Source organism: Neophocaena asiaeorientalis, unplaced genomic scaffold, assembly GCF_003031525.2.
Source record: "Neophocaena asiaeorientalis asiaeorientalis breed wild unplaced genomic scaffold, Neophocaena_asiaeorientalis_V1.1 scaffold43, whole genome shotgun sequence".
Taxonomy (NCBI): Eukaryota; Metazoa; Chordata; class Mammalia; order Artiodactyla; family Phocoenidae; genus Neophocaena; species Neophocaena asiaeorientalis.
The window spans coordinates 227,077-246,487 of record NW_020173674.1 but is presented as its reverse complement, the minus strand read 5'-3'; the positions used below and the strand labels follow the sequence as shown (position 1 = coordinate 246,487).

General features: G+C 55.2%; 1 protein-coding gene across 1 annotated transcript in view; it reads right to left on the bottom strand.

Annotated features, from left to right (window-relative positions):
- PTDSS2 (phosphatidylserine synthase 2) overlaps positions 1-19,411 on the bottom strand; it is a 28,059-nt gene that overhangs the window by 2,666 nt on the left and 5,982 nt on the right. The window contains exons 3-7 of the mRNA XM_024748923.1: positions 17,857-17,958; positions 10,258-10,340; positions 6,164-6,231; positions 582-716; positions 291-341 (exon numbers count right to left, since the gene is read on the bottom strand). Coding sequence (XP_024604691.1) covers positions 291-341; positions 582-716; positions 6,164-6,231; positions 10,258-10,340; positions 17,857-17,958 — 439 coding nt within the window. The remainder of the gene's footprint in view (positions 1-290; positions 342-581; positions 717-6,163; positions 6,232-10,257; positions 10,341-17,856; positions 17,959-19,411) is intronic.

Genomic DNA, 19,411 nt, shown 5'->3' with positions numbered 1-19,411 from the left:
AAAAAAAAAGACTTTGAGGCAACTTGCAGGTATGTCGACGACTCGTGTGTCCAGGCCTGAGGGTGCCCAGGGCTGGGTGGGATGGGGGCTGGGGGCCCCCCGTGGGTCTCTCCCCTTTGCTCTCCAGCGGCCACCGCAACACCCAGGACACGCAAGGTTGGGTCAGGCCCCCCAGCTCGGCAGCCCGCCTGTCCTGCACCTCGGCCGCAACCCACCGCACGGCTGGAAAATGGCCCAGAGTTCAGGGCGGCTCCGAAACCAGGTACCCCGCCCAACGAGGAGGTGCCTACCTTCAGGTACCAGCCGATGAAGTGTGCGGGCACAAAGCCGTCTAGCTTGTCCTGTGGGACACAGAGGCAGGCCTCGCGCTCGGTCCACCATCGTGAGCTGGGAAGGGGCCCCGCCGCAGCCAGAGGCATCCCCGCGTGTGGGCGGCATGGCCCCTGGTACCCTCATCCCATCCAGTCCAGAGTGACTCGGGTCCCAGAAGCACCCATGCCTGGGGCAGCGCCGAGCTTCACGCGTGGGAGGTGGTGGGGCCCCCATGCCATGAGGCCGGCCGTCCCCCTCCGGGCACCTACCCAGACGTTGTGGAAGGGGTCGGTCTTGTTGTCGGCATCATAGATGAGGCAGTTTCCCCCGTAGTCCCTCTCCGGCAGCGGGACCCCCAACCTGGGGTCAACGTACTTCAGAAACTGGCGGCCGTCCTGGACGGTCTGCAAGGGCGGCGGCATGTCAGTGGGGCAGGGTTTGCGGTGCGCAGACAGCACCCACCAACCGCGAGGGGAAGCACTGTCTCGGCATCGCCCTCACTTCAGCCGGGCAGAGCGGGGATGTGCCAAGTCCGAGGATGTCCTCACGCCCCCTGGGACCCCAGGACAAGACCACGTGGCGTCGCAGGGGCACCTCCCGTGGGAGGGTGCTCAGATCACCAGTCTCCCCACCTCTCCTCCCTACGTCCGGTTCAGGGTCCAGACCCCACACCGAGGAACAGCACAGTGGGACACACTTCTCCAGGCGGCGCCCGGACAGCCTCTCCCAGACGCCAGCGTTAGCCAAACAGCCCTCCAGCCTCGGCACAAAGTGGGCTTTTGGGGGCGGCACAAAGTGGGCTTTTGGGGGCGCACCCTGGCTGAAGAGGACCCCCCCAATTCCTCCCTCCAGGCCCCCGCTGGCTGCCAGCTGGGGCCTCTGGTCCACAGGAGGGACCCTGGGACACCCGTCATCAGGACCCTGTCCCCTCGCTCCTGCCCCGAGTACCAGCGAAAGGGCACAACGGGGAAGAGGCTCTAGGCTGGGGTGACGAGACGCAGTCCGTGGTGTGTGTGGACAGATGACACTCAGACCTGCATCTTGTCACATGACTGAGGTGACACCACGAACAACTGAACCCTCCCCCCGCACGTGTGCCCTGGTCACACGGGATCTGAGGGCGACACCGCTGTGTTCCTGAGTCAGGACGGCCCCACGGGCTCTGCTCCGGAGCCAGGTCAGCAGGGGCTCGGATCCCTGGACACTCAACCCTCAGAGAAGCGAAAAACAGCACTGTACCAGGTCTCCGTCTCAGGGCATCTGAGGGCTGACGTGACCCAGGGAAGTCAGCTCCGGTCCCAGCTGAGAGCTTGTCACCCAAGCCCAGAGGGCCAGACCACGAACCTCCACTCCAGCAAAGGCCAGGGAGGCCGACTGACCCCTCGTGACATGGCTCTGGGAGAGGACAGCAGCCTGGGCAGGGGGGCCTCCCAGAACCGGCCATTTATAAGTCTGCAGACTCACTGGTCAGGACCCACAGGGCTCCGCGCTGCTGGCCGAGAGAGCCCACATCTTGGTTCCTAAGAGCATTTTCTCCAATAAAGGAACCAGGCTCCCTGGAGAAATGGCAAATTCCAAGACGGGCTTGGAATGTCTTCCGGCACCAGAAAGGAGGGAGGTGCTCAGAAACCCAAAACAAAACACCAAGAACCCACATAGGTGGGGTATGGGAAAGCTCCCAACAGCCAAGGCTGGAACAGTTTGAGCAACAAATCAAGTACTGAATTGTAACCCAAAGTATAACGTAGATACCTACCCACGAGTCTGCGCTGATTTAAGAAATGACCGAACACATTAGTGAGTCGGAGAGAAGAGACAAACCTCCCACACAGAAGGTTTCCCATCGGATTATGGAGCTGCTCTCCGCGCACTCCGCACGGGGGCCTCCCTCCCGAGGGCGAGGCGTGGAGGGGACCCGACAGACACACCTCTGCCAGGGGGTCGGGGTCAGCACCGACGGTCAGAATCATGTGTCAGATCACGACAGAAACACCAGACAAACCCCCAGCAACCCTGATACCAAAATCAGAAAAAGACATTCCAGGCAAACTACAGACAGTGTCTCTTATGAATATGGATGCAACGATCCTCAACAGAATACCAGCAAAGTGAATCCAGCAGTATACACAAAAGGTCACACACCACGACCAAGTGGGCTTTATCCCAGGAATGCTAAGCTGGCTCAAAATGAGAAAATGGATCAACACAAAACATCATGTTAATAAAGGGAACAAACCACACGATCATCTCATTTCATGCAGAAAAGCATCCAACCAACAAAATCTAATACCCTCTCGTGAAAAAAACACTCAACAAATTAGGAAGAGTGGAACTTCCTCCATTGACAAGGGGCATCTGGTGAGGGCTGAGGGCTCCCCGCTAAGAAGTGGGGGACAGTGTGAGGCCAGGGACGGACAGACACTCAGGTTGGAAAGGAAGACGTGAACTCCCCCTATTCCTGCACAGAGACCCCCTCAGGAACCCCCCGAACAGCAGCAGAGCTGTGGGAACGAGTGAGCCGACACAGAGGACCCAGACCGACAGAGCAAGCAGGCTGCGTGTCCAGACGCCAGCGACCAGCAGACCAACACGAAATCAAGACAGTCCCACTCAGGACAGCATCAGAAAGAGTGAGATACTCAGGAATGCATTTCACAAAGGAAGTGCGAAACATATACTCCGGAAACCACAAAACGTTGCTGAGAGAAATGAAAGACCCACGTAAGGGGAGGCTCCTGTGCTGCAGAGGAGGGGAAAACCTGAGAGAAAGTGTGCGTTTTAGTTAATAATGATTAACTGTAACAAACGCATCATATTAGTGTAAGATGTTCATAACAGGAGACCCTGGGTGGAGAAACTCTCTGCACTAACTTCACAATCCTGTAAATGTGTCTTAAAATAAGAAGTTTATTTTAAATAAATAAAACAAAACATGAACCATTTAAAAAAAAATCAATCAGAACAAAAGCTGGTCTCCCAAAAAGACATACAAACATCCAACAAGCACATGGGAAGATAGGGAAATGCAAATCAAAACCACATCAGGGGCTCCCCTGGTGGCGCAGCGGTTAGGAATCCGCCTGCCAACGCGGGGGACACAGGTTTGAGCCCTGGTCCGGGAGGATCCCACATGCTGCGGAGCAACTAAGCCCGTGCGCCACAACTACCGAGCCTGCGCTCTAGAGCCCGCGAGCCACAACTACTGAGCCCACGTGCCACAGATACTGAGCCTGTGCACCTACAGCCCGTGCTCCGCAGCAAGAGAAGCCACGGCAATGAGAAGCCCGCGCACCGCAATGAAGAGCAGCCCCTGCTCGCCACAACCAGAGAAAGCCTGTGCGCAGCAACATCCCCCCCCCAAAAAAGGGAAAATAACAAGTGTTGGTGAGAATGTGGAGAAACTGGAAGCCTGTGCACTGCTGGAGGGGCTGTAAAATGAGCACAGCCGCTGTGGAGAACAGTCTGGCAGCTCCTCTAAAGGTTAAACAGAGTTACTCAGCAACCCCACTTGTAGGCATGTCCTCAAAGGAATGGAAAGCAGGGACTGGAACAGATACTCGCACACCCACGTTCACAGTCACCAAAAGGTGGAGGCAACCCAAGTGTCCATCCATTTGAGTGGATACACAAAATGTGGTTTAAACACACAATGGAACACTACTCGGCCTTAAAAAGGAAGGAACTTGTGACACAGGCTACACAGGGTGAACCTTGAGGACATCACACTCAGTGAAATAATCCAGTCACAGAAGGACTAATCCTGTCTGATTCCACTCCCTAGGGGTCCCTGGAGGAGTCACATCCACAGAGACAGAAAAGTAGACGGTGGGGCCCAGGGCTGGGGGAGGGGAGGGGAGTGAGTGTTCATGGGGACAGAGCGTCCGTTCGGGAAGACGGAACGTTCTGGGGATGAAGGTGGGGAAGGTAACACGACCACGTGAATGTGCTTCGTGCCCCGCCCCGTGCGCCTAGAGATGCTGAGACGGTAAATTTTATGTTATGTTTTTACTGTAGTTAAAAAGTACTTTTAATTAAATGCACTGCAATAAAACCGCACAGTATTCTACATACACACGTGTGCGTGCACACATGCATGTAAAACTGAGCTGTGACAAACTCTGTGGAGCGCATTGATATCAATTTCCTGGTTTGATACTGTCTTTTATATATATATATATTTTTTTTAAATGAAAGTATAGTTGACTTACAATATTATGCTAGTTTCAGGTACACATACTGTCCTACATTTGCGCAAAATATTGAGGACCTGGGTGAAGGAACACAGGACCTACCTGTACAACTTGTTCACAACTTCCTGTGAATCTACAATCGTTCCAAAACAAAATGTAAAAAGAAACTCAACATGAATAAGCAGTCTCAGTGTAAAATATAGAAGCAGGCAGGTTTTAAAGGAAGATCCTAATAAACTGGTGCTGGACGAAGAAGTCTTAGATATGACATCAAAGACACAACAAGAAAAGACATAAGGACCGCCACTGCTAAAGAACGAAGGCCCAACACATCCAGCAAAGGACCTTGTAACCAGGACTACATAAAAAGCTGTCATAACTCAACACTACAAAAACAAACCACCCGATTTTTAAAAAGGGCAAAAAATAAACATTTCACCGAGGAGGATGTTCGTTTCATGGCTCATATATGCAGGAGAGGTTGGTCAACATCGTCAGCCACTCTAGAAATGCAATGAAATCCATGAGACACCGGCTAAAATACAAGATCCTGGTGATGGCAAGTACTGCCAAGGATGAGAGAGGGTGCTGGCGCGACACAGCTGCCCTGGGAGTGAGACACCTCACCTGTGACGCAGGAGTCCCTCCAGAGTGTTCACCCTCAGGAAATGAGAGCTCAGGTCCACACAAGAGCCTGTACCTGAGGCTCAGAGCAGCTCCACGCACATCTGCCCCAAATCAGACACAACCCCAGTGAATGGACAGATGGCGGTCCCTCCACCAGGAAGCCCATCCACGACAGAGGACCGGCTGTAGGTGCGCATGGCTTGGTTGAGTTTCAGAGGCAGTGAAGGCCACGCCCTGCACAACTCCACTCACACGAGACTTTCCAGGAGACAAACGGCGGCGACGCAGGGACAGATGGCGGCTGCGAGGCCAGGGCCACGGAGGTGGCACCCGAGGGGGCCTGGGGCTCTGTGCCTAACTATGGTGTCCACACAAACACAAACAGGTGTTACAGCTCCCAGCGCTGCACGCCTACCCGAAATGCAAACCTTCCCACGCGATGATAACCACTCAGCTAGCGCTGACTGTTCTGAGATTGTGAATACTGAAGACCACCCTCAAAGGCGAGCTCGGTAAGTCCAGCAGAACAGGAGTATTAGTCAGAAAGATGTTAGCGGCAACAAATCCGGATCCAAGATTTACTGAGGAGCTAAGTTTCCAACCTCCACCCCAACCCCCTTGCAGAACGTGTGACAGAGGGAGAAAAGCACACGAAGCCACAGCCGGTCACCTGCAAAACCAGAAGCGAGGCCCATGGCGAATGGTCCCGGGCCCACTGCCCACTCAGAGCGCCTGTGCTGCGGGGTCAGGGGCGCCCCCTGTGAGGAGCTCAGCCCTGCTCAGATCTGGAGCGCCTGCCAGGCGTCCACGTCTGAACCCATCGTCCCCCGGCCACGCGGCAGCTGCGCCCAGAGGTCCAGGCCCGCTGAGAACGGAGACCCTGCCACAGGCGATGGCTGGCGCCTTCCCACCCCTACAGCCCCTGCCCCCTTCGGGTGGGGTCCAGCCTCCTACCAGAGCCCTGGGGGCCGATACGCAGAGCGTTCTGTGCCACCTCCACTTTCACAGTTCACCCAACCAAGAGACCCGCTTACCTGGAAGAGTATAAAGATGAGCACCAGCTCGTAGACCACACTGACGCAGAGCCAAAACCTCCAGTAGGCTGTACAGACACGGAGAACACAGCGGCATCAGGGGGCGCCGCCCTGCGGCCCGCGGCCCCGCCCCACACAGCTCCCGAGCGCGGCCTCTGCTCGGGGCCCTCAGGTCCCTGGGAGAGACTTCAGAAGCAAGCTCTAACTCAGGGCTGAGCACAGTTTCTCTCTGTTCTTCCTTCCTTCTCTTCCATTCCCGTCCCTAATCTTTCCCGCAGCACAGAAGGCCCGCAAACCACCAGATTCGAGCAGTGACAGCAAACATCCTTGTCTTGTGTTTCCTAGGGATGCTTCTAACCTCCATCATTAAGTAAGTTTGCAGGGTTTTGGTGGATACCTTTCGTCACGTTAAGAGAACCTTTTCATTCCAGTATGTTGTGTTTCTATCATGAATGAGTACAAAACTTTATTCTTCTGCATTTACGAGGATCAATTTTTTTCCTTAGTGTTAATGTGATGAATGAAATTAACACATTTCCCAACATTAAACCATCTCTGAATTCCTGGGATGACAATTTGTTTTAGGAAACTGTCTTAAGTTTCAATCAGCACTTCTGTCCCTCCGGTGACTACACTTGGCAGTTCTATATTATATACTTTAAAGTCGCTGAGAGAGTTGATCTTAGATGTTCTCACCACACACACACACACACACACACACACAAAAGTTGAGATTACATGAGATGACAGAGGGGTTAACTAACCATACTGGAGTATGCAATACACATGTATCAAATCATCACACGGTACACCTTAGACTTGTTACGTGTCAATCCTGTCTCAATAAAGCTGGAAAAAAGAACGAACGTGTCCTTCAGAACCCCTTTCACTGGCCGGGACTCCTCTCTCTCACCATCTGCTTTCCATACTCTCAAGTCCCTGGGGGATGAGATAACAGGAAGGGGAAGGTCTAGAACTGTCCTAAAAGCCAACGGTAACTTCTATCTTCCAAGAATCTTCAGAAACCTGTTTAATAAATGCCTAAGGGGACTTCCCTGGTGGCGCGGTGGTAAAGAATCTGCCTGCCAATGCAGGGGACATGGGTTCGATCCCTGGTCCGGGAAGATCCCACATGCCGCAGAGCAACTAAGCCTGTGTGCCACAACTACTGAGGCTGCGCTCTAGAGCCCGCGAGCCACAACTACTGAAGCCCGCCTGCCCCAGAGCCCACGTGCCACAAATACTGAGCCCACGTGCTGCAACTACTGAAGCCCGCGGACCACAACTACTGAAGCCTGCGCGCCTAGAGCCCGTGTTCCGCAACGAGAAGCCCGCGCACCGCAACGAAGAGCAGCCCCCGCTCGCCGCAACTAGAGAAAGCCCGTGCGCAGCAATGAAGACCCAATGCAGCTAAAAAACAAACAAATAAATAATAAAACAATAAAATAAATAAATAATAAGATATCTGCTTACCCTATGCTTATGTCTGTAAAGAAAAAATAAACCACCAGCCTACTTTTAAAAGTTAATTCACCTTGAATTAAAAAAATAAGCCGTGCTCACAAACTGGAGACACAAGGTTTGGCCACGGCTGTTCCACAGCTATTCCAGGTCATCTGTGACAGCACCACGTGCTCTCCCGCCCCCGCTTCAGTGGGGACCCAGGGTACAGGCAGCCGGGCAGGTGAGTGGCAGGGGTGCGGGGCCTGTTGTGTCAGAAGAGGGTGAGAACTGCACACACGCCAGGCTCCGGGGCCAGCCCGGCACCCTCAGGCCTTGGGCCTAACCTGCTTGCCGGGGGAAAAACCGCCCCGGACACTGATGAGAATCCAGCCTCGCACGGGCAGGAAATACAAACGTGGCTGAGTTCTTGGGAAGGTGGGCTAACGTGTTCCGAGACAACGGACGTAAACAGCCGAGGTGACAGGCTTATTCTTCGTGCCCTTGAAGACAGGAAAAACCTGGAAAATTCTCCCTGGTTCGAGGCTGCAGCAGCAGGTCGAGGACTGTGGAGCAGGGACTTGGTGCGGCCGAGTGTGGCTGCCCAGCTGCGGGGACGGCCACCTCCTCCCATGAAGGCTGCGCTGTCCCTGCCCCGGCCACCCCCACTCTGCTCAGACTCCCCACCACTAGCACCCCGTAGAGCCCACCAGGACCCAGGCCTGCCCCCCACAAGTGGCCAGCGGGTCCTCGCCCCTCCCCACGGCCAGGGTCCCCACACCCTGCTGCAGCTACGGCTCTCCGCCAGCCACCCCGGAGGCTCCTGATCACGGGCTGCCCTGCTCCCAGACCCGCACTCGTATCTTCTTCCTGAGCAGCAACTCCGGCCACCTCAGCAGCACCTGCAACATCCTCGTCTACTCCAGCTTCTGCAGAGAGCCGCTCACGAGGGCAAGGGGGCCTCTTTAGTGGCAGCCCCAGCTGGAGCTGCAGCCAACTCGTTTCCAAATAAAGCAACGCCCCACACAGGTCAGCTGTCTGCTCCCCCAGTGGCTACCGAGCCGGGCCCAGAGGAGGGCGGGAGGCACGCAGAGACCCCAGGGCGCCTCCTTTGTGGAGTCCGTTCCGGCCAGCGTGCACACGTAACCTGATTTGAGAGGCTGAGGACCTCCTGCCAACTACCAGGTGAACAAGCCACCTGGACGGTGCTCTGGGGCAGGTCCCCCCGTGAACTAAGCCGAGACCGGCAGAGAAACAGGGCGGACGCACAGCAACCACACTCAGGGAAGGCAGAGCCACGCTCAGAACGTCAGCTCGGAAACTGCGGCACCGCCCGCTCCAGAGGGGCAGCCGGCCTGACACTCACACCGCTCAGAGCCGCAGATGGAGCTTTCCTGAAGCTGAAGCCGAAGCCCCGGGATGATGCGGGCAGGGCCCTGTCTGTCCTGCTCGCGGCTCGTCCAGTGCCGGGTGCCCACGAGAACTTCGCTGCGCCCCCACCCACCGACAGCCTCTGGGGAGCTTCTGGCAGCTCCTGTTCTCCCTTCCAAGTCTGTCGGACGAGCACTGAACACACCTGGTTTCTCACCGTGACTCTGGTGGTTCTGACACTTCAGCTCACTTTTCCGTTGCTCTGGTTAAGAGTCCACGCCCTTCTGAGGCAAGACTGGACGGGCCCACACCAGTGGAGACGGTGGAGAAGGTCCTGCAGCCCCTCCCCAACCCCCAGTGGGGGCCGTGCCCTTCGGCTCAGGAAGCTCACGCTGCCCCGGGGGCAGGGACCATACAGGCTTCAGCCAGCACCAACGTCCCCACCAGGCATTGAAGGGGCAGAGCCCCCGGGGGCCTCGCTCACAACCCCCGGCTCGCTGGCTCCTGAGCAGATACGCCCCTTCTAGGGGGCAACTGGGTAGCACCCATCAGGAGCCCCAAATGCTCATGCCCTTCATCTGCTACGCCCCCTGGACCTTTGGTCCCATGGATAATCGGACAGGTACACAAAAGTGTACATGTGGAAATTCACTACAGCCTGGTTTATTGCCACGAAATTGGAAACCCCCAAGTATACAATCATACAGGACTGGTTAAGTAAACTGTAGTACATTCAAATGATAACAAATGATGATAAACAAGGAGCCATCAAAAATCCAGTTCTCAAATGAAAAATTCACAAGGATATGCATGTGTTAAGCCTGAGGTGAATACTGCATGATACAAAACCACACATACAGTATGACGCCAACTTCTTGTTTTTACACCTGTGTACGTATACACGCATACACACTCATTAAATCTTAACGGTGGTTATTTTCCTTATTTTAAATATTTAAAAATACTTTATTTAAAAATACTTTATTTTCCAAATTTTCTACGATAAATACACACCCTTAATGAGATAGAAACTCGTTACTAAATAGAGACCCTTCAGGAAAACTCACCACCCCTGCCCCGGAGCCGGCCCCTCGGAGAGGCTGGGGGCGGGTCCCCGGGGGCTAGCGCCCAAAGAGGAGGGGCTTCGAGGTGGCGGTGAAGCCGGCCAGCCGGGAGGGGCCCCAGGGGGGACGGGACACCCACACGCAGCAGCACAGACACAGAGTGACCCTCAGAACAGCACGGCCACACGGGCACACACGGAGAAAGAAACGGCAAGTTACCTGGATGAGGTCTGGAAAATGGCCCGTCTTTAGCTTGTGTGACTCCAAAACATAAGAAAACCAAAATACTGGCCACGATACCTCTGCAAATAAAGAACAAACAGCCCTCAGTGTGCGGAAGCGCCAAGCTCCGGGTCGGCTCCTCCCTGGCGGGAGGTGGGAGGGATCCCCGGGCGCCCACCACGGGGACGGCCCTGACCCCCGGTTAGGGCAGAGCCGAGGCTCGGCCGCAGAGAGGCTGGTGGCCCAGCACTGCCGCCCTGGCCCCAGAGGCAGCACCAACCCGGGGAGAAGGCCCTGCCACTGGGCTGTGTCATGTGTACCGTCAAGAGCCACGTCACTAAGACGTGTGGCACATTAAAAAACACAAACAAAAAGCCCCTAAAATTCCACACAGGATGATCCAGAGCTCACTAAAGCCCTAAGATGGAAAGGTATTATTAGGATCAAATGGCTTCCCACTCCAACAAGGCTGGGGCCCCGCTAAGTAGCTCTTTCGTCCTGTGGGGCCACCGTATCCAGTCCCAGCAGGAACCCACCAGGAGACAGAGTGAAAGCCACGCAGACACACACGGCACCCCTGCCCACGACAGAGGAGCAAGGCGGGCCCAGCTCACCCTGCCCATGCGGGACTGTCATACCACAAGGGTTCACAGTCTTGCGTTCGCAGGCCTGGGTGACTGCAGGTGAAGCCGCCGTGCACGGACGAGCTTCTCACGGGACGCCCGAGGCCGCTGTCCCCAGAAGCAGGTCTGAGGATGCAAAGCCCTGTCCCTGGCACTCAGCGGTGGGGTGGGGTGCAGGTGAGGCTGCCCTGGGGGCAACGGTCACCCTTCCAGGGTCTGGTGAAAGGGCCGCTAGACACCCTCCTGCCCCAAAGGGATGATGTGGGAAAATCTGTCGCCCAGAAGGACTTTTAGAGGAAAGCAAATAAATTACACTTTACTCTTTTAATTTTAGAACAGAAAAGTTACAAAGACAGTACAGAATTTCCCACACTCCGTGAGCGTGGGACAGCTGTCACAGTCAGTGAACCAACACTGATCCAGTAACTGAAGTCCACAGTTTTTTCTTTCAGATTTCTTTACTTTCTACCTAAAGTCCTTTTCCTATTCGAGGACCCCATCCAGGGCCCCACATGACAGTCCTCAAGTCTCCTTAGGCTCCTCTGGCCTGTGACAGGTTCTCAGACTGGCCCTGTTCTGATGACCTGGACAGTTTTGAGGAACACCGGCCAGGTATTTTGTGGAATGCCCCTTAATGAAGGCTGCCTTTTTTATTAGATCAGGGCTGTTTATGATTAGATCAGGGCTGTAGGATTTTTGGAAGTGAGATCACAGATGTTAAGGACCATCTTCATATCTTATCAAGGGTACACACCATCGACACGATTCTGATTGTTGGTGCCGCCCCTGACACCCTGGCAGAGGTATGTCTGTCGGGTCCCCTCCACACCTCGCCTTCGGGAGGGAGGCCCCCCCCCGCACAGCTGGCAGGGAGCAGCTCCGCAACCTGATGGGAAACCTTCTGTGCAGGAGGTTTGTCTCTGCTCCCCGATTCACTAATGTGTTCGGTCATTTCTTACATCAGCCCAGATTTGTAGGTGCCTACGTTACACGCTGGGTTATAATTCAATACTTGATTGATATCGGTGCTCAAACTGTTCCAGCTTTGGCCACAAGGAGCTTTCATTTGGCTCCTGTACTGCTTTGGCACGCCCCATCTTTGTGGAGGTTTGTATTCTTGTTTCTGAGCACCTCCCTCCTTTCTGGTGCTAGAAGACGCTCCAGGCCCATCTTGGGGGTTCCCTGTCCCAGCCCTGGAATCGGCCATTTGTCCAGGGAGCCTGGTTCCTTTGCTGGAGAACGAATGCTCTTAGGAACCAAGATCTGGGGGCCCGTGTACTCCTTGCCTCTGGGCCCTCTCGGCTGACAGAGCAACAAGATACGTGTGTGCCAACCTTGCATACACACACGTTACAAATATTCCTGTGTGTAACCACCTGTCTCTACATTAAACGAACGTGAGCTCTCACTGACATCTCCAACCAGCATCTGTTATCCACGGATCATTCTCCCCTTGGTCGCCTGTAACCTCCCACTCCTCCGGGGTGAGAATCCCGGCCTCCACCATCCGTGTACTTTCCTGTTCAATCCCAGCGCACGTGTACAGCAGGGACACGGCTGTTGACCCATGCCCCACAGGAAACAACTTCACCACTAGAGCCCAGTGCTGTGTGCACATCCCTTGCCTTCAGGCCTACAGACCCCACTCGTTTCCAAAGTGACTCAGGTCAGCACCTTTTGTAGGTTCTCCTGTCACAGTCTGTATTCCTTCCTGGGGTCCTCCACCTCTTAAAGGACTTTTTTTTTTTTTTTTTAATTTTTTTATTTTTGGCTGCGTTGGGTCTTCGTTGCTGCACGAACGCTCTAGTTGCGGCGAGTGGGGGCTACTCTTCATTGTGGTGCGTGGGCTTCTCATTGCAGTGGCTTCTCTTGCTGCAGGGCACGAGATCTAGGCGCGCGGGCTTCAGTAGTTGTGGCTCCCGGGGGCTTGAGCGCAGGCTCAGAAGTTGTGGCACACGGCCTTAGTTGCTCCGTGGCATGTGGGATCTTCCCGGACCAGGGCTCAAACCCGTGTCCCCTGCACTGGCAGGAAGATTCTTAACCACTGCACCACCAGGAAAGCCCCTAAACGATTTTTAAAATTTGCATACTTAGGTTTACTCTTTGTGTTGTTCAGTCCTATGGGTTTTGACAAACACACAGCGTCCTGCATTCACCATTACAATATCAACAGAACAAGAGCCTAAAAAAATCTCACACTCCATCTATTCATTCTCCCCCTGCCCCGGAAACCACTGATCTTTCTACCATCACATAGTTTTTGCCTTTTCCAGAATGTCACAGCGTTGGACTCATACAGTATGTAGCCTTTTCAGGCTGGCTTCTTTCCCTCAACAATATGCATTTAAGCTTCGTCTCTGTCTCCATGGCTTGATAGCTCATTTCTGTTTATTACTTAATGATATTCCATTGCATGAAGGTACCAGTTTGTTTACCCATTCACCCACTAAGGACATTTTGGTGGCTTCCAAGTTTTGGTGATTGTGAACAAAGCCGCTACAAGTGTCCATGTTTGGGTGTGGACTTAAGTTTTCAGCTCCTCTGGGTAAATACCAAGGCGCACAGCTGCTGGATTATGTTTAGTTCTCTGAGAGAGTCTCTAACTGTCTTCCAAAGCGGCTGCCCCATTCATGTTCCTGCCGGCGATGACTGAGAGTTCCTGTTGCTCAGGTCCTCGCCAGCGCCCGGTGTTGCCGTGTTTTCAATCCTGGCCACTCGAGCAGGTGTGTAGTGGCGTCTCCAAGCTGATGCATGGTGCTGAGTGCGTCCTTTCACGCACTTGTGTCCTCTTTGGTGTCCGTCCAGACCTTCTGCCCGGCTTGGAACTGTGCTGCTGGTTTTCCTCCTGCTGAGCTTCAAGAGCTCTCTGAACAGTGAACACAGACACTTCATGAGACGCGTATTTGGCAAACATTTCCCACCAGCCTGTGGCTTGTCTTTTGTTATGCTTTGCAGAGCAGAAGGTTTTAATTTTAATCAAGTCCGACTCATCAGTTTTTTCTTCTGCGGATCATGCTTTAGGTGTTCTATCTAAAAAGTCATTGGGACTTCCCTGGCGGTCCAGTGGTTAGGTCCAGTGGTTAAGACTCTACACTTCCACTGCAGGGAACGCGGGTTTGATCCCTGGTCAGGGAACTAAGATCCCACATGCCTCACGGCAAGGCCAAAAAAAAAGGCATCCAAACTCAAGGTCACCAGATTTTCTCCCACGTTTTCTTCAAGAAGTTTTATAGTTTTCTATTTTCTATTTAGGTCTATAATCCATTTCGAATTCATTATTGTGAAAAGTGTAAGGTCTGTATCTAGATTATTTTGTCGAAAATTCTCCTTTCTCCACTGACTTGCCTTTGCTCCTCTTTGCGTGGGGCTACTTCTGGGCTCTCTACTTGTCCAGCCTCTGCCAGCACCACTGTCCTGACCACCACTGCACAGCTTTAGACGCTCCAGGCCCATCTTGGGGGTTCCCTGTCCCAGCCCTGGAATCGGCCATCTGTCCAGGGAGCCTGGTTCCTTTGCTGGAGAACGAATGCTCTTAGGAACCAAGATCTGGGGGCCCGTGTACTCCTCGCCTCTGGGCCCTCTCGGCCCTCAGAGGCTGACCGCGGTCAGGCCTCTGCCTCTGTGCTTCAGTACTGTGAGTACATTATATTTCTACACATTGCAAATATGCAAAATATGTTTATATTGTACATGTATTGATTTATTTACACATTTACACATGCATATGTGTATACATATGTAAACATCCCAATGTCACCAACAGATAATGGATCAAGGAACTGTGGCGTGTCCACACGGTGGACCACCCCTTGGCAACGGACCAGGATGACCGTTGACAGACACGGCAACGTGGGTGTCACAAAACCATCATGCCGAGTGGGAGGGGCCGGACACAAGGGCGCATGCTGGATGACACTGTACAACAGACAAGAAGGGCCTGTGGGGACAGATCGGTGGGAGCCTGTAGCCAGCAGTGCAGACTGACCGCGGCCCTCAGAGGAAACTCAGTGTGTACCTACACCTAGTTGTGGCAAGTAGATAAGCCATACGTTTTAATTACGTGCATGTTATATTAAATGACACAACAATAAAGTTGGCCTAGGAAGAAAAATCTACTCCCTTAAAGTGACAGAACTTGTTAGATCCACAATGACACACAAGGTGAAATTGAAAGCTTAAGGGAAACGAACCAATTTCCTAGATTTTTAACAACGTAAATATTAAATTTTAAAAAAAGCCATAACCTTTGGGAAGTATTTTACATATACAAAACCCTCCCCTGAGAGCATCAAAAGCTCTGACATAATAAAAATCAGCAGCCCCAGCGGCCTCCCGAGACCGGGGGGACCTCATCACAGCCCAGGCAGATGTGCTGACGTGGGGGGCAGGCTGTGGGCCCCTCTGGGGTCCACGGGGGTGAGAGTGGACTCAGCAGAAATGAACCCACACGCCTATGTGACTGTCCCTGGAGGAAGCTGCAGAGCCTCAGACAGGTGAGGGCGGGGCTACAGGCTCCTAGAAGTAGGCTCCAGGCACCACCAGCAGCCGTACAGGGCCAGGAGGGCAGCTCCTCTGTGCCCCTGCAGTGGGCCGAGAGGGCCAGAGACGGTGGCTACGATGTCCTGTGTCCCCAGAGCACAGAACTTCAGGGCAGAGCAGTGCCTGGGGCCCTCGAATTCCCACCCACCTGCCTTCCCCCGGCCCTGCCTTCAATGAAATCACACAGGGGACCCCAGGGAGAGGACCCAGGTGTCCCTCTTGGTGGCACCTTCTGGGCTCACTGTGCCAACCTCTCTCGGGCAGAAACAGCTCAGGAGAAAGGCCAGTGCAGGAAGAAGGGGTGGGGAAGCACCCACCCGGGTCCACAGCTGCTGTCCCAGACGAGGCCAACAAGCCCCCTCGACGTTGGGGGTCTGAGCCCCTGGGCCCCTGGGCGCAGGGCAGGGCCCAGGGCAGCAAGGCTTTGTGACTCGCCTGGGCCCCTGCCTCGGGAGGCATCCCGGGACACACTCCTGGGCCCACTCTTGCTGTGGGGGGGCCCCGCTCGTCCTTGTGACTGGTCTTGCCCTGTGACGTCACAACTGCTCATCTCTAGCCCAACTTCACAGCCACGTGGGGACACCTCTTCAGTGTGACCAAGCTCTACCTTTTTGATCCTCCCTGCCTGGCTGTGCCCAGCAGATGCTGCAAACCCTCCATAACCACGTGCTGGCACACAAATGCACAGGAAAGGCCAGGTTCCAGCTGGAAACCCCCTTGAGGCAGACGTGGGGCTCCGTCTCCAGGTCCACAGGCCCAGCATCCCCCTCAGAGACCCACCCAGAGGGGCCCAAAGAGGAGCCCCCCTCCCTCCTCTGCTCTGGGCTCCGCGACCCCTGCTGCCAGGCCTGCGGTGTGATCACACAGGGCTGAGGAGGGCTGGGCAGCCTGGGTGGGAGGCCTGCGCCTTACAGGGGAGGGTAACACACACTTCCTGGTGTCCTGGACCCAGGCGTCTACACCACAGTCTAGGCGGAGGGTTGGACCCCAAGGGTGAAGGTGTACGAGCCCAGCCCACCACCCAAAGCTGACCAGCGGTCTCCTGCCACCTCTGGGCTCCGGATGCCGCCCTCCACCTGTCCCTGCCTGGCCTCCTCTAGCTGTCCCAGCACAGCAGGTGGAGCCTGGGCCCCAGGATCAGAACAGCAACAGGGGCTTCATGGCACCAGAGAGGGAGAGGTGAGTCCGTCCAGCGTAGAAAATGCACAGAAACGAGTTCTGAAACCAGCTAGTCTTCCCCACGCACTTCTGAGACTGGCTCCAGAATCCATGGGATTCAGGCAAAGGACACAAACCTACCAGCTGGTCTATTTCTGGAGATAATGCTGGAAAGACAGTCTACCCACTTCCTGCCCTGCAGGAGGAGATGGACCACCAGACTCCTAAAGGCAGTTTAAAACTTTCAAAAAGTCTTCTAGTCAACAGAGTGTAGAAGAATGGTGCTAGCTGATGGGAACCACCCCTGGCCTCACAAAAAGCCCAGACACTCAAATTCACGGTCACTGTGATATTGTGATCTATACAAGAAATATGTATTTGGTCTTCATCTGTTTCAGGCCAGAGCTCCTAAAACCCCTGGTATTGCCCAAGCCCTGAGGGCTACAAAGGTATCTTTTGTTATGTTAACGAGGTGACTTTTGGACCCCACCTCCGGATGGGAGCTGGTTGCCAGGGGGCCAAGCAGACGACTGGAGGGCTGGTCTGGAACTCTCCGTCCTACCCTTAGACCCCTGGGAAGGGGTAAAGATTAAGTCAATCGCCAGTGGCCAGTGATTTAATCAATCACGCCATGTGAGGAGGGCCTCCCTAAACCCCAGCAGCACGGGGGTTCAGAGCCCCCAGGCTGGTGACCGCGTGGACGCTCTGCGTCCCACCCCCACACCTTGCCCTACACATCTCTCCCATCTAGCTGCTCCTCCATCTTTCTATGAAAGAACCTTTGATAATAAATAAGTAAAATGCTTCTCTGAGTTCTGTGAGCCGCCCTAGCAAGTTAATTGCACCCAAGGAGGAGGCGGTGGGAACCTATGGTTTACAGCCCGTCAGGTGATGACCGCTCTTGCGACTGGGGTCTAAGTGGGGAGGGGATGAAGTCTGGCCGGACCGAGCCCGGGACCGTGGGGCCTGGCACTGCCTGGAATGGTGTCAGAACTGAGCTGACCTGCGGCACACTCAGGTGGGGCCTGGGGTACTGAGGGTGGGATGTGTGGGGAAGCCGCCCCATCGGAACTGACCTGAACCCCTTTAGACCCCTCCCTGGAGCCGCCGCAGCACCTTCTGGTTTCTCGCGCACAAATGCAGCACGAGCAGGGAGTCCCACGGGAGCCGTGCTGTCGATCCCAGGGATGGGACGGGCAGAAGAGGGGCTGAAGGTGCCACACAGCACCCAGAGACCCCGCCAGCCGCGTGGAGCGAGGCTGGGCCGGGCCGGTACCTCTTGGTGTTGTAGGCCGTGTCCCGCGGTGTCTCTTCCAGTAGTGTCACGTAGCCCAGCACGCAGGTGAGGATGAAGAGCACGCTCAGGGTGTGGGCCCGCCTGCAACGCAAACAGCCCGCGTCGGTGCACGGAAAGCACGCGTGGGACCGCGGCGCGACGGGCCGCCAGAGGAGCGAGCTCGGCCCTCGACCTCCATCTCAAAATCCCCCGAGCGCCAGCTACGGCTGCGTGACTCCCAGACGGTGCTGTGCCGGCGCGGCGGCCCGTTCGGGCGGGGAGAGCGGACGGCACGTTGGCTCGAGGCGTCCCGGGAAGGTGGCTCTGCTACAGAGGGACCAGGCGGCCGGTTAAGTGGGCTCCGGGCACCGAGCAAGATCGCCCAGAGACCAACCTCGTGATTCATGAAGTGACCATGGCTGAGAGATTCGCCGGGATGACAGCGGAGCACTGGCGGCAGAGAGAGGTGCCAGGGCTGGAGCGAGAAGGGCGTGGGCCGGCCACGGCCGCCGGCCCAGAAGACCGGGCAGAGAGATGGCTGCCCGGTGGGGGTGAGACATGGGCTCCCCGCTTCCGCCTGCCCACCCTGGCTGGGCCTCCAGAGCCCCAATGTGGGAAAGGGGCGGCACTCGGCAGGCAGCGGGTGGCCTCTCCTGGAACCAGGGCCCACGACAAGTCCAGCACCCGACCGCACGCCGCCCAGCCACATACCCGCCGGGGCCCCTCTGCGCTGAACAACTGCCTGCAGAGGGGGCAGAGGCCCAGCTTCCGTGTCCGTGGAGAGACGATGCAGCCCTGCATTTCTAAACGAGGGCACCTCCAGCCTTGAAGGGCACCCTGAAGACGAGTGAGCAAACACACGAAAAGCATCGAGCCCAGTACTGGCCTCCTGTCGAAACTCCGTGAAACACGCAGTGAAGAAACGAAAAAGCCAGCCACCAGCCGGGAGAAAACACTGATGACACGCACACCCAACAAAGGCCTTTGTACCCAGAACACACAAAGAGCTCTTACAGCTCAACGATAAAGACGATCTCCCGAAACACGAACGAAAGACTGAACACACACGTCAAAGAAAAAGATCAACAAATGGCCAATACCACACGAAAAGATGTGCAGCATCCCTGGTCGTCGTGGGAGCAGACATGCAGCATGGCAGTCAGCAGCGCCCGCCCCTGGGACGGGATCACGGACAGCACGAGTGCCTTTGAGGAAGGGTCCTCGCGAGGACGCGGAGCCACCAACACACACGTTCCAGGTGGGGCTGCAAAAGGGTGCAGCCGCTTTGAAAATGCTTCCCAGTTTCTTACAAAGTTAAACAGAGTCTATCACCCAAGCCAGCCATTCCTTCCAAGTGTTTACTTGTGAAAAATGAAAGCATATGTCCATTCAAAGACTTGTACGTGGACGTTAACCCCATGCTGACAGCCAGGCATGAAAGCAACCTGCTGTCTGTTTCCACCGACAAGACTCACAAGAGGTGGCGATAGAGCATGGATGGCAGATGGGCGGGGGAGGTGCTAGGGCAGCAGCTTCCAAGATGATGGAATGTCCT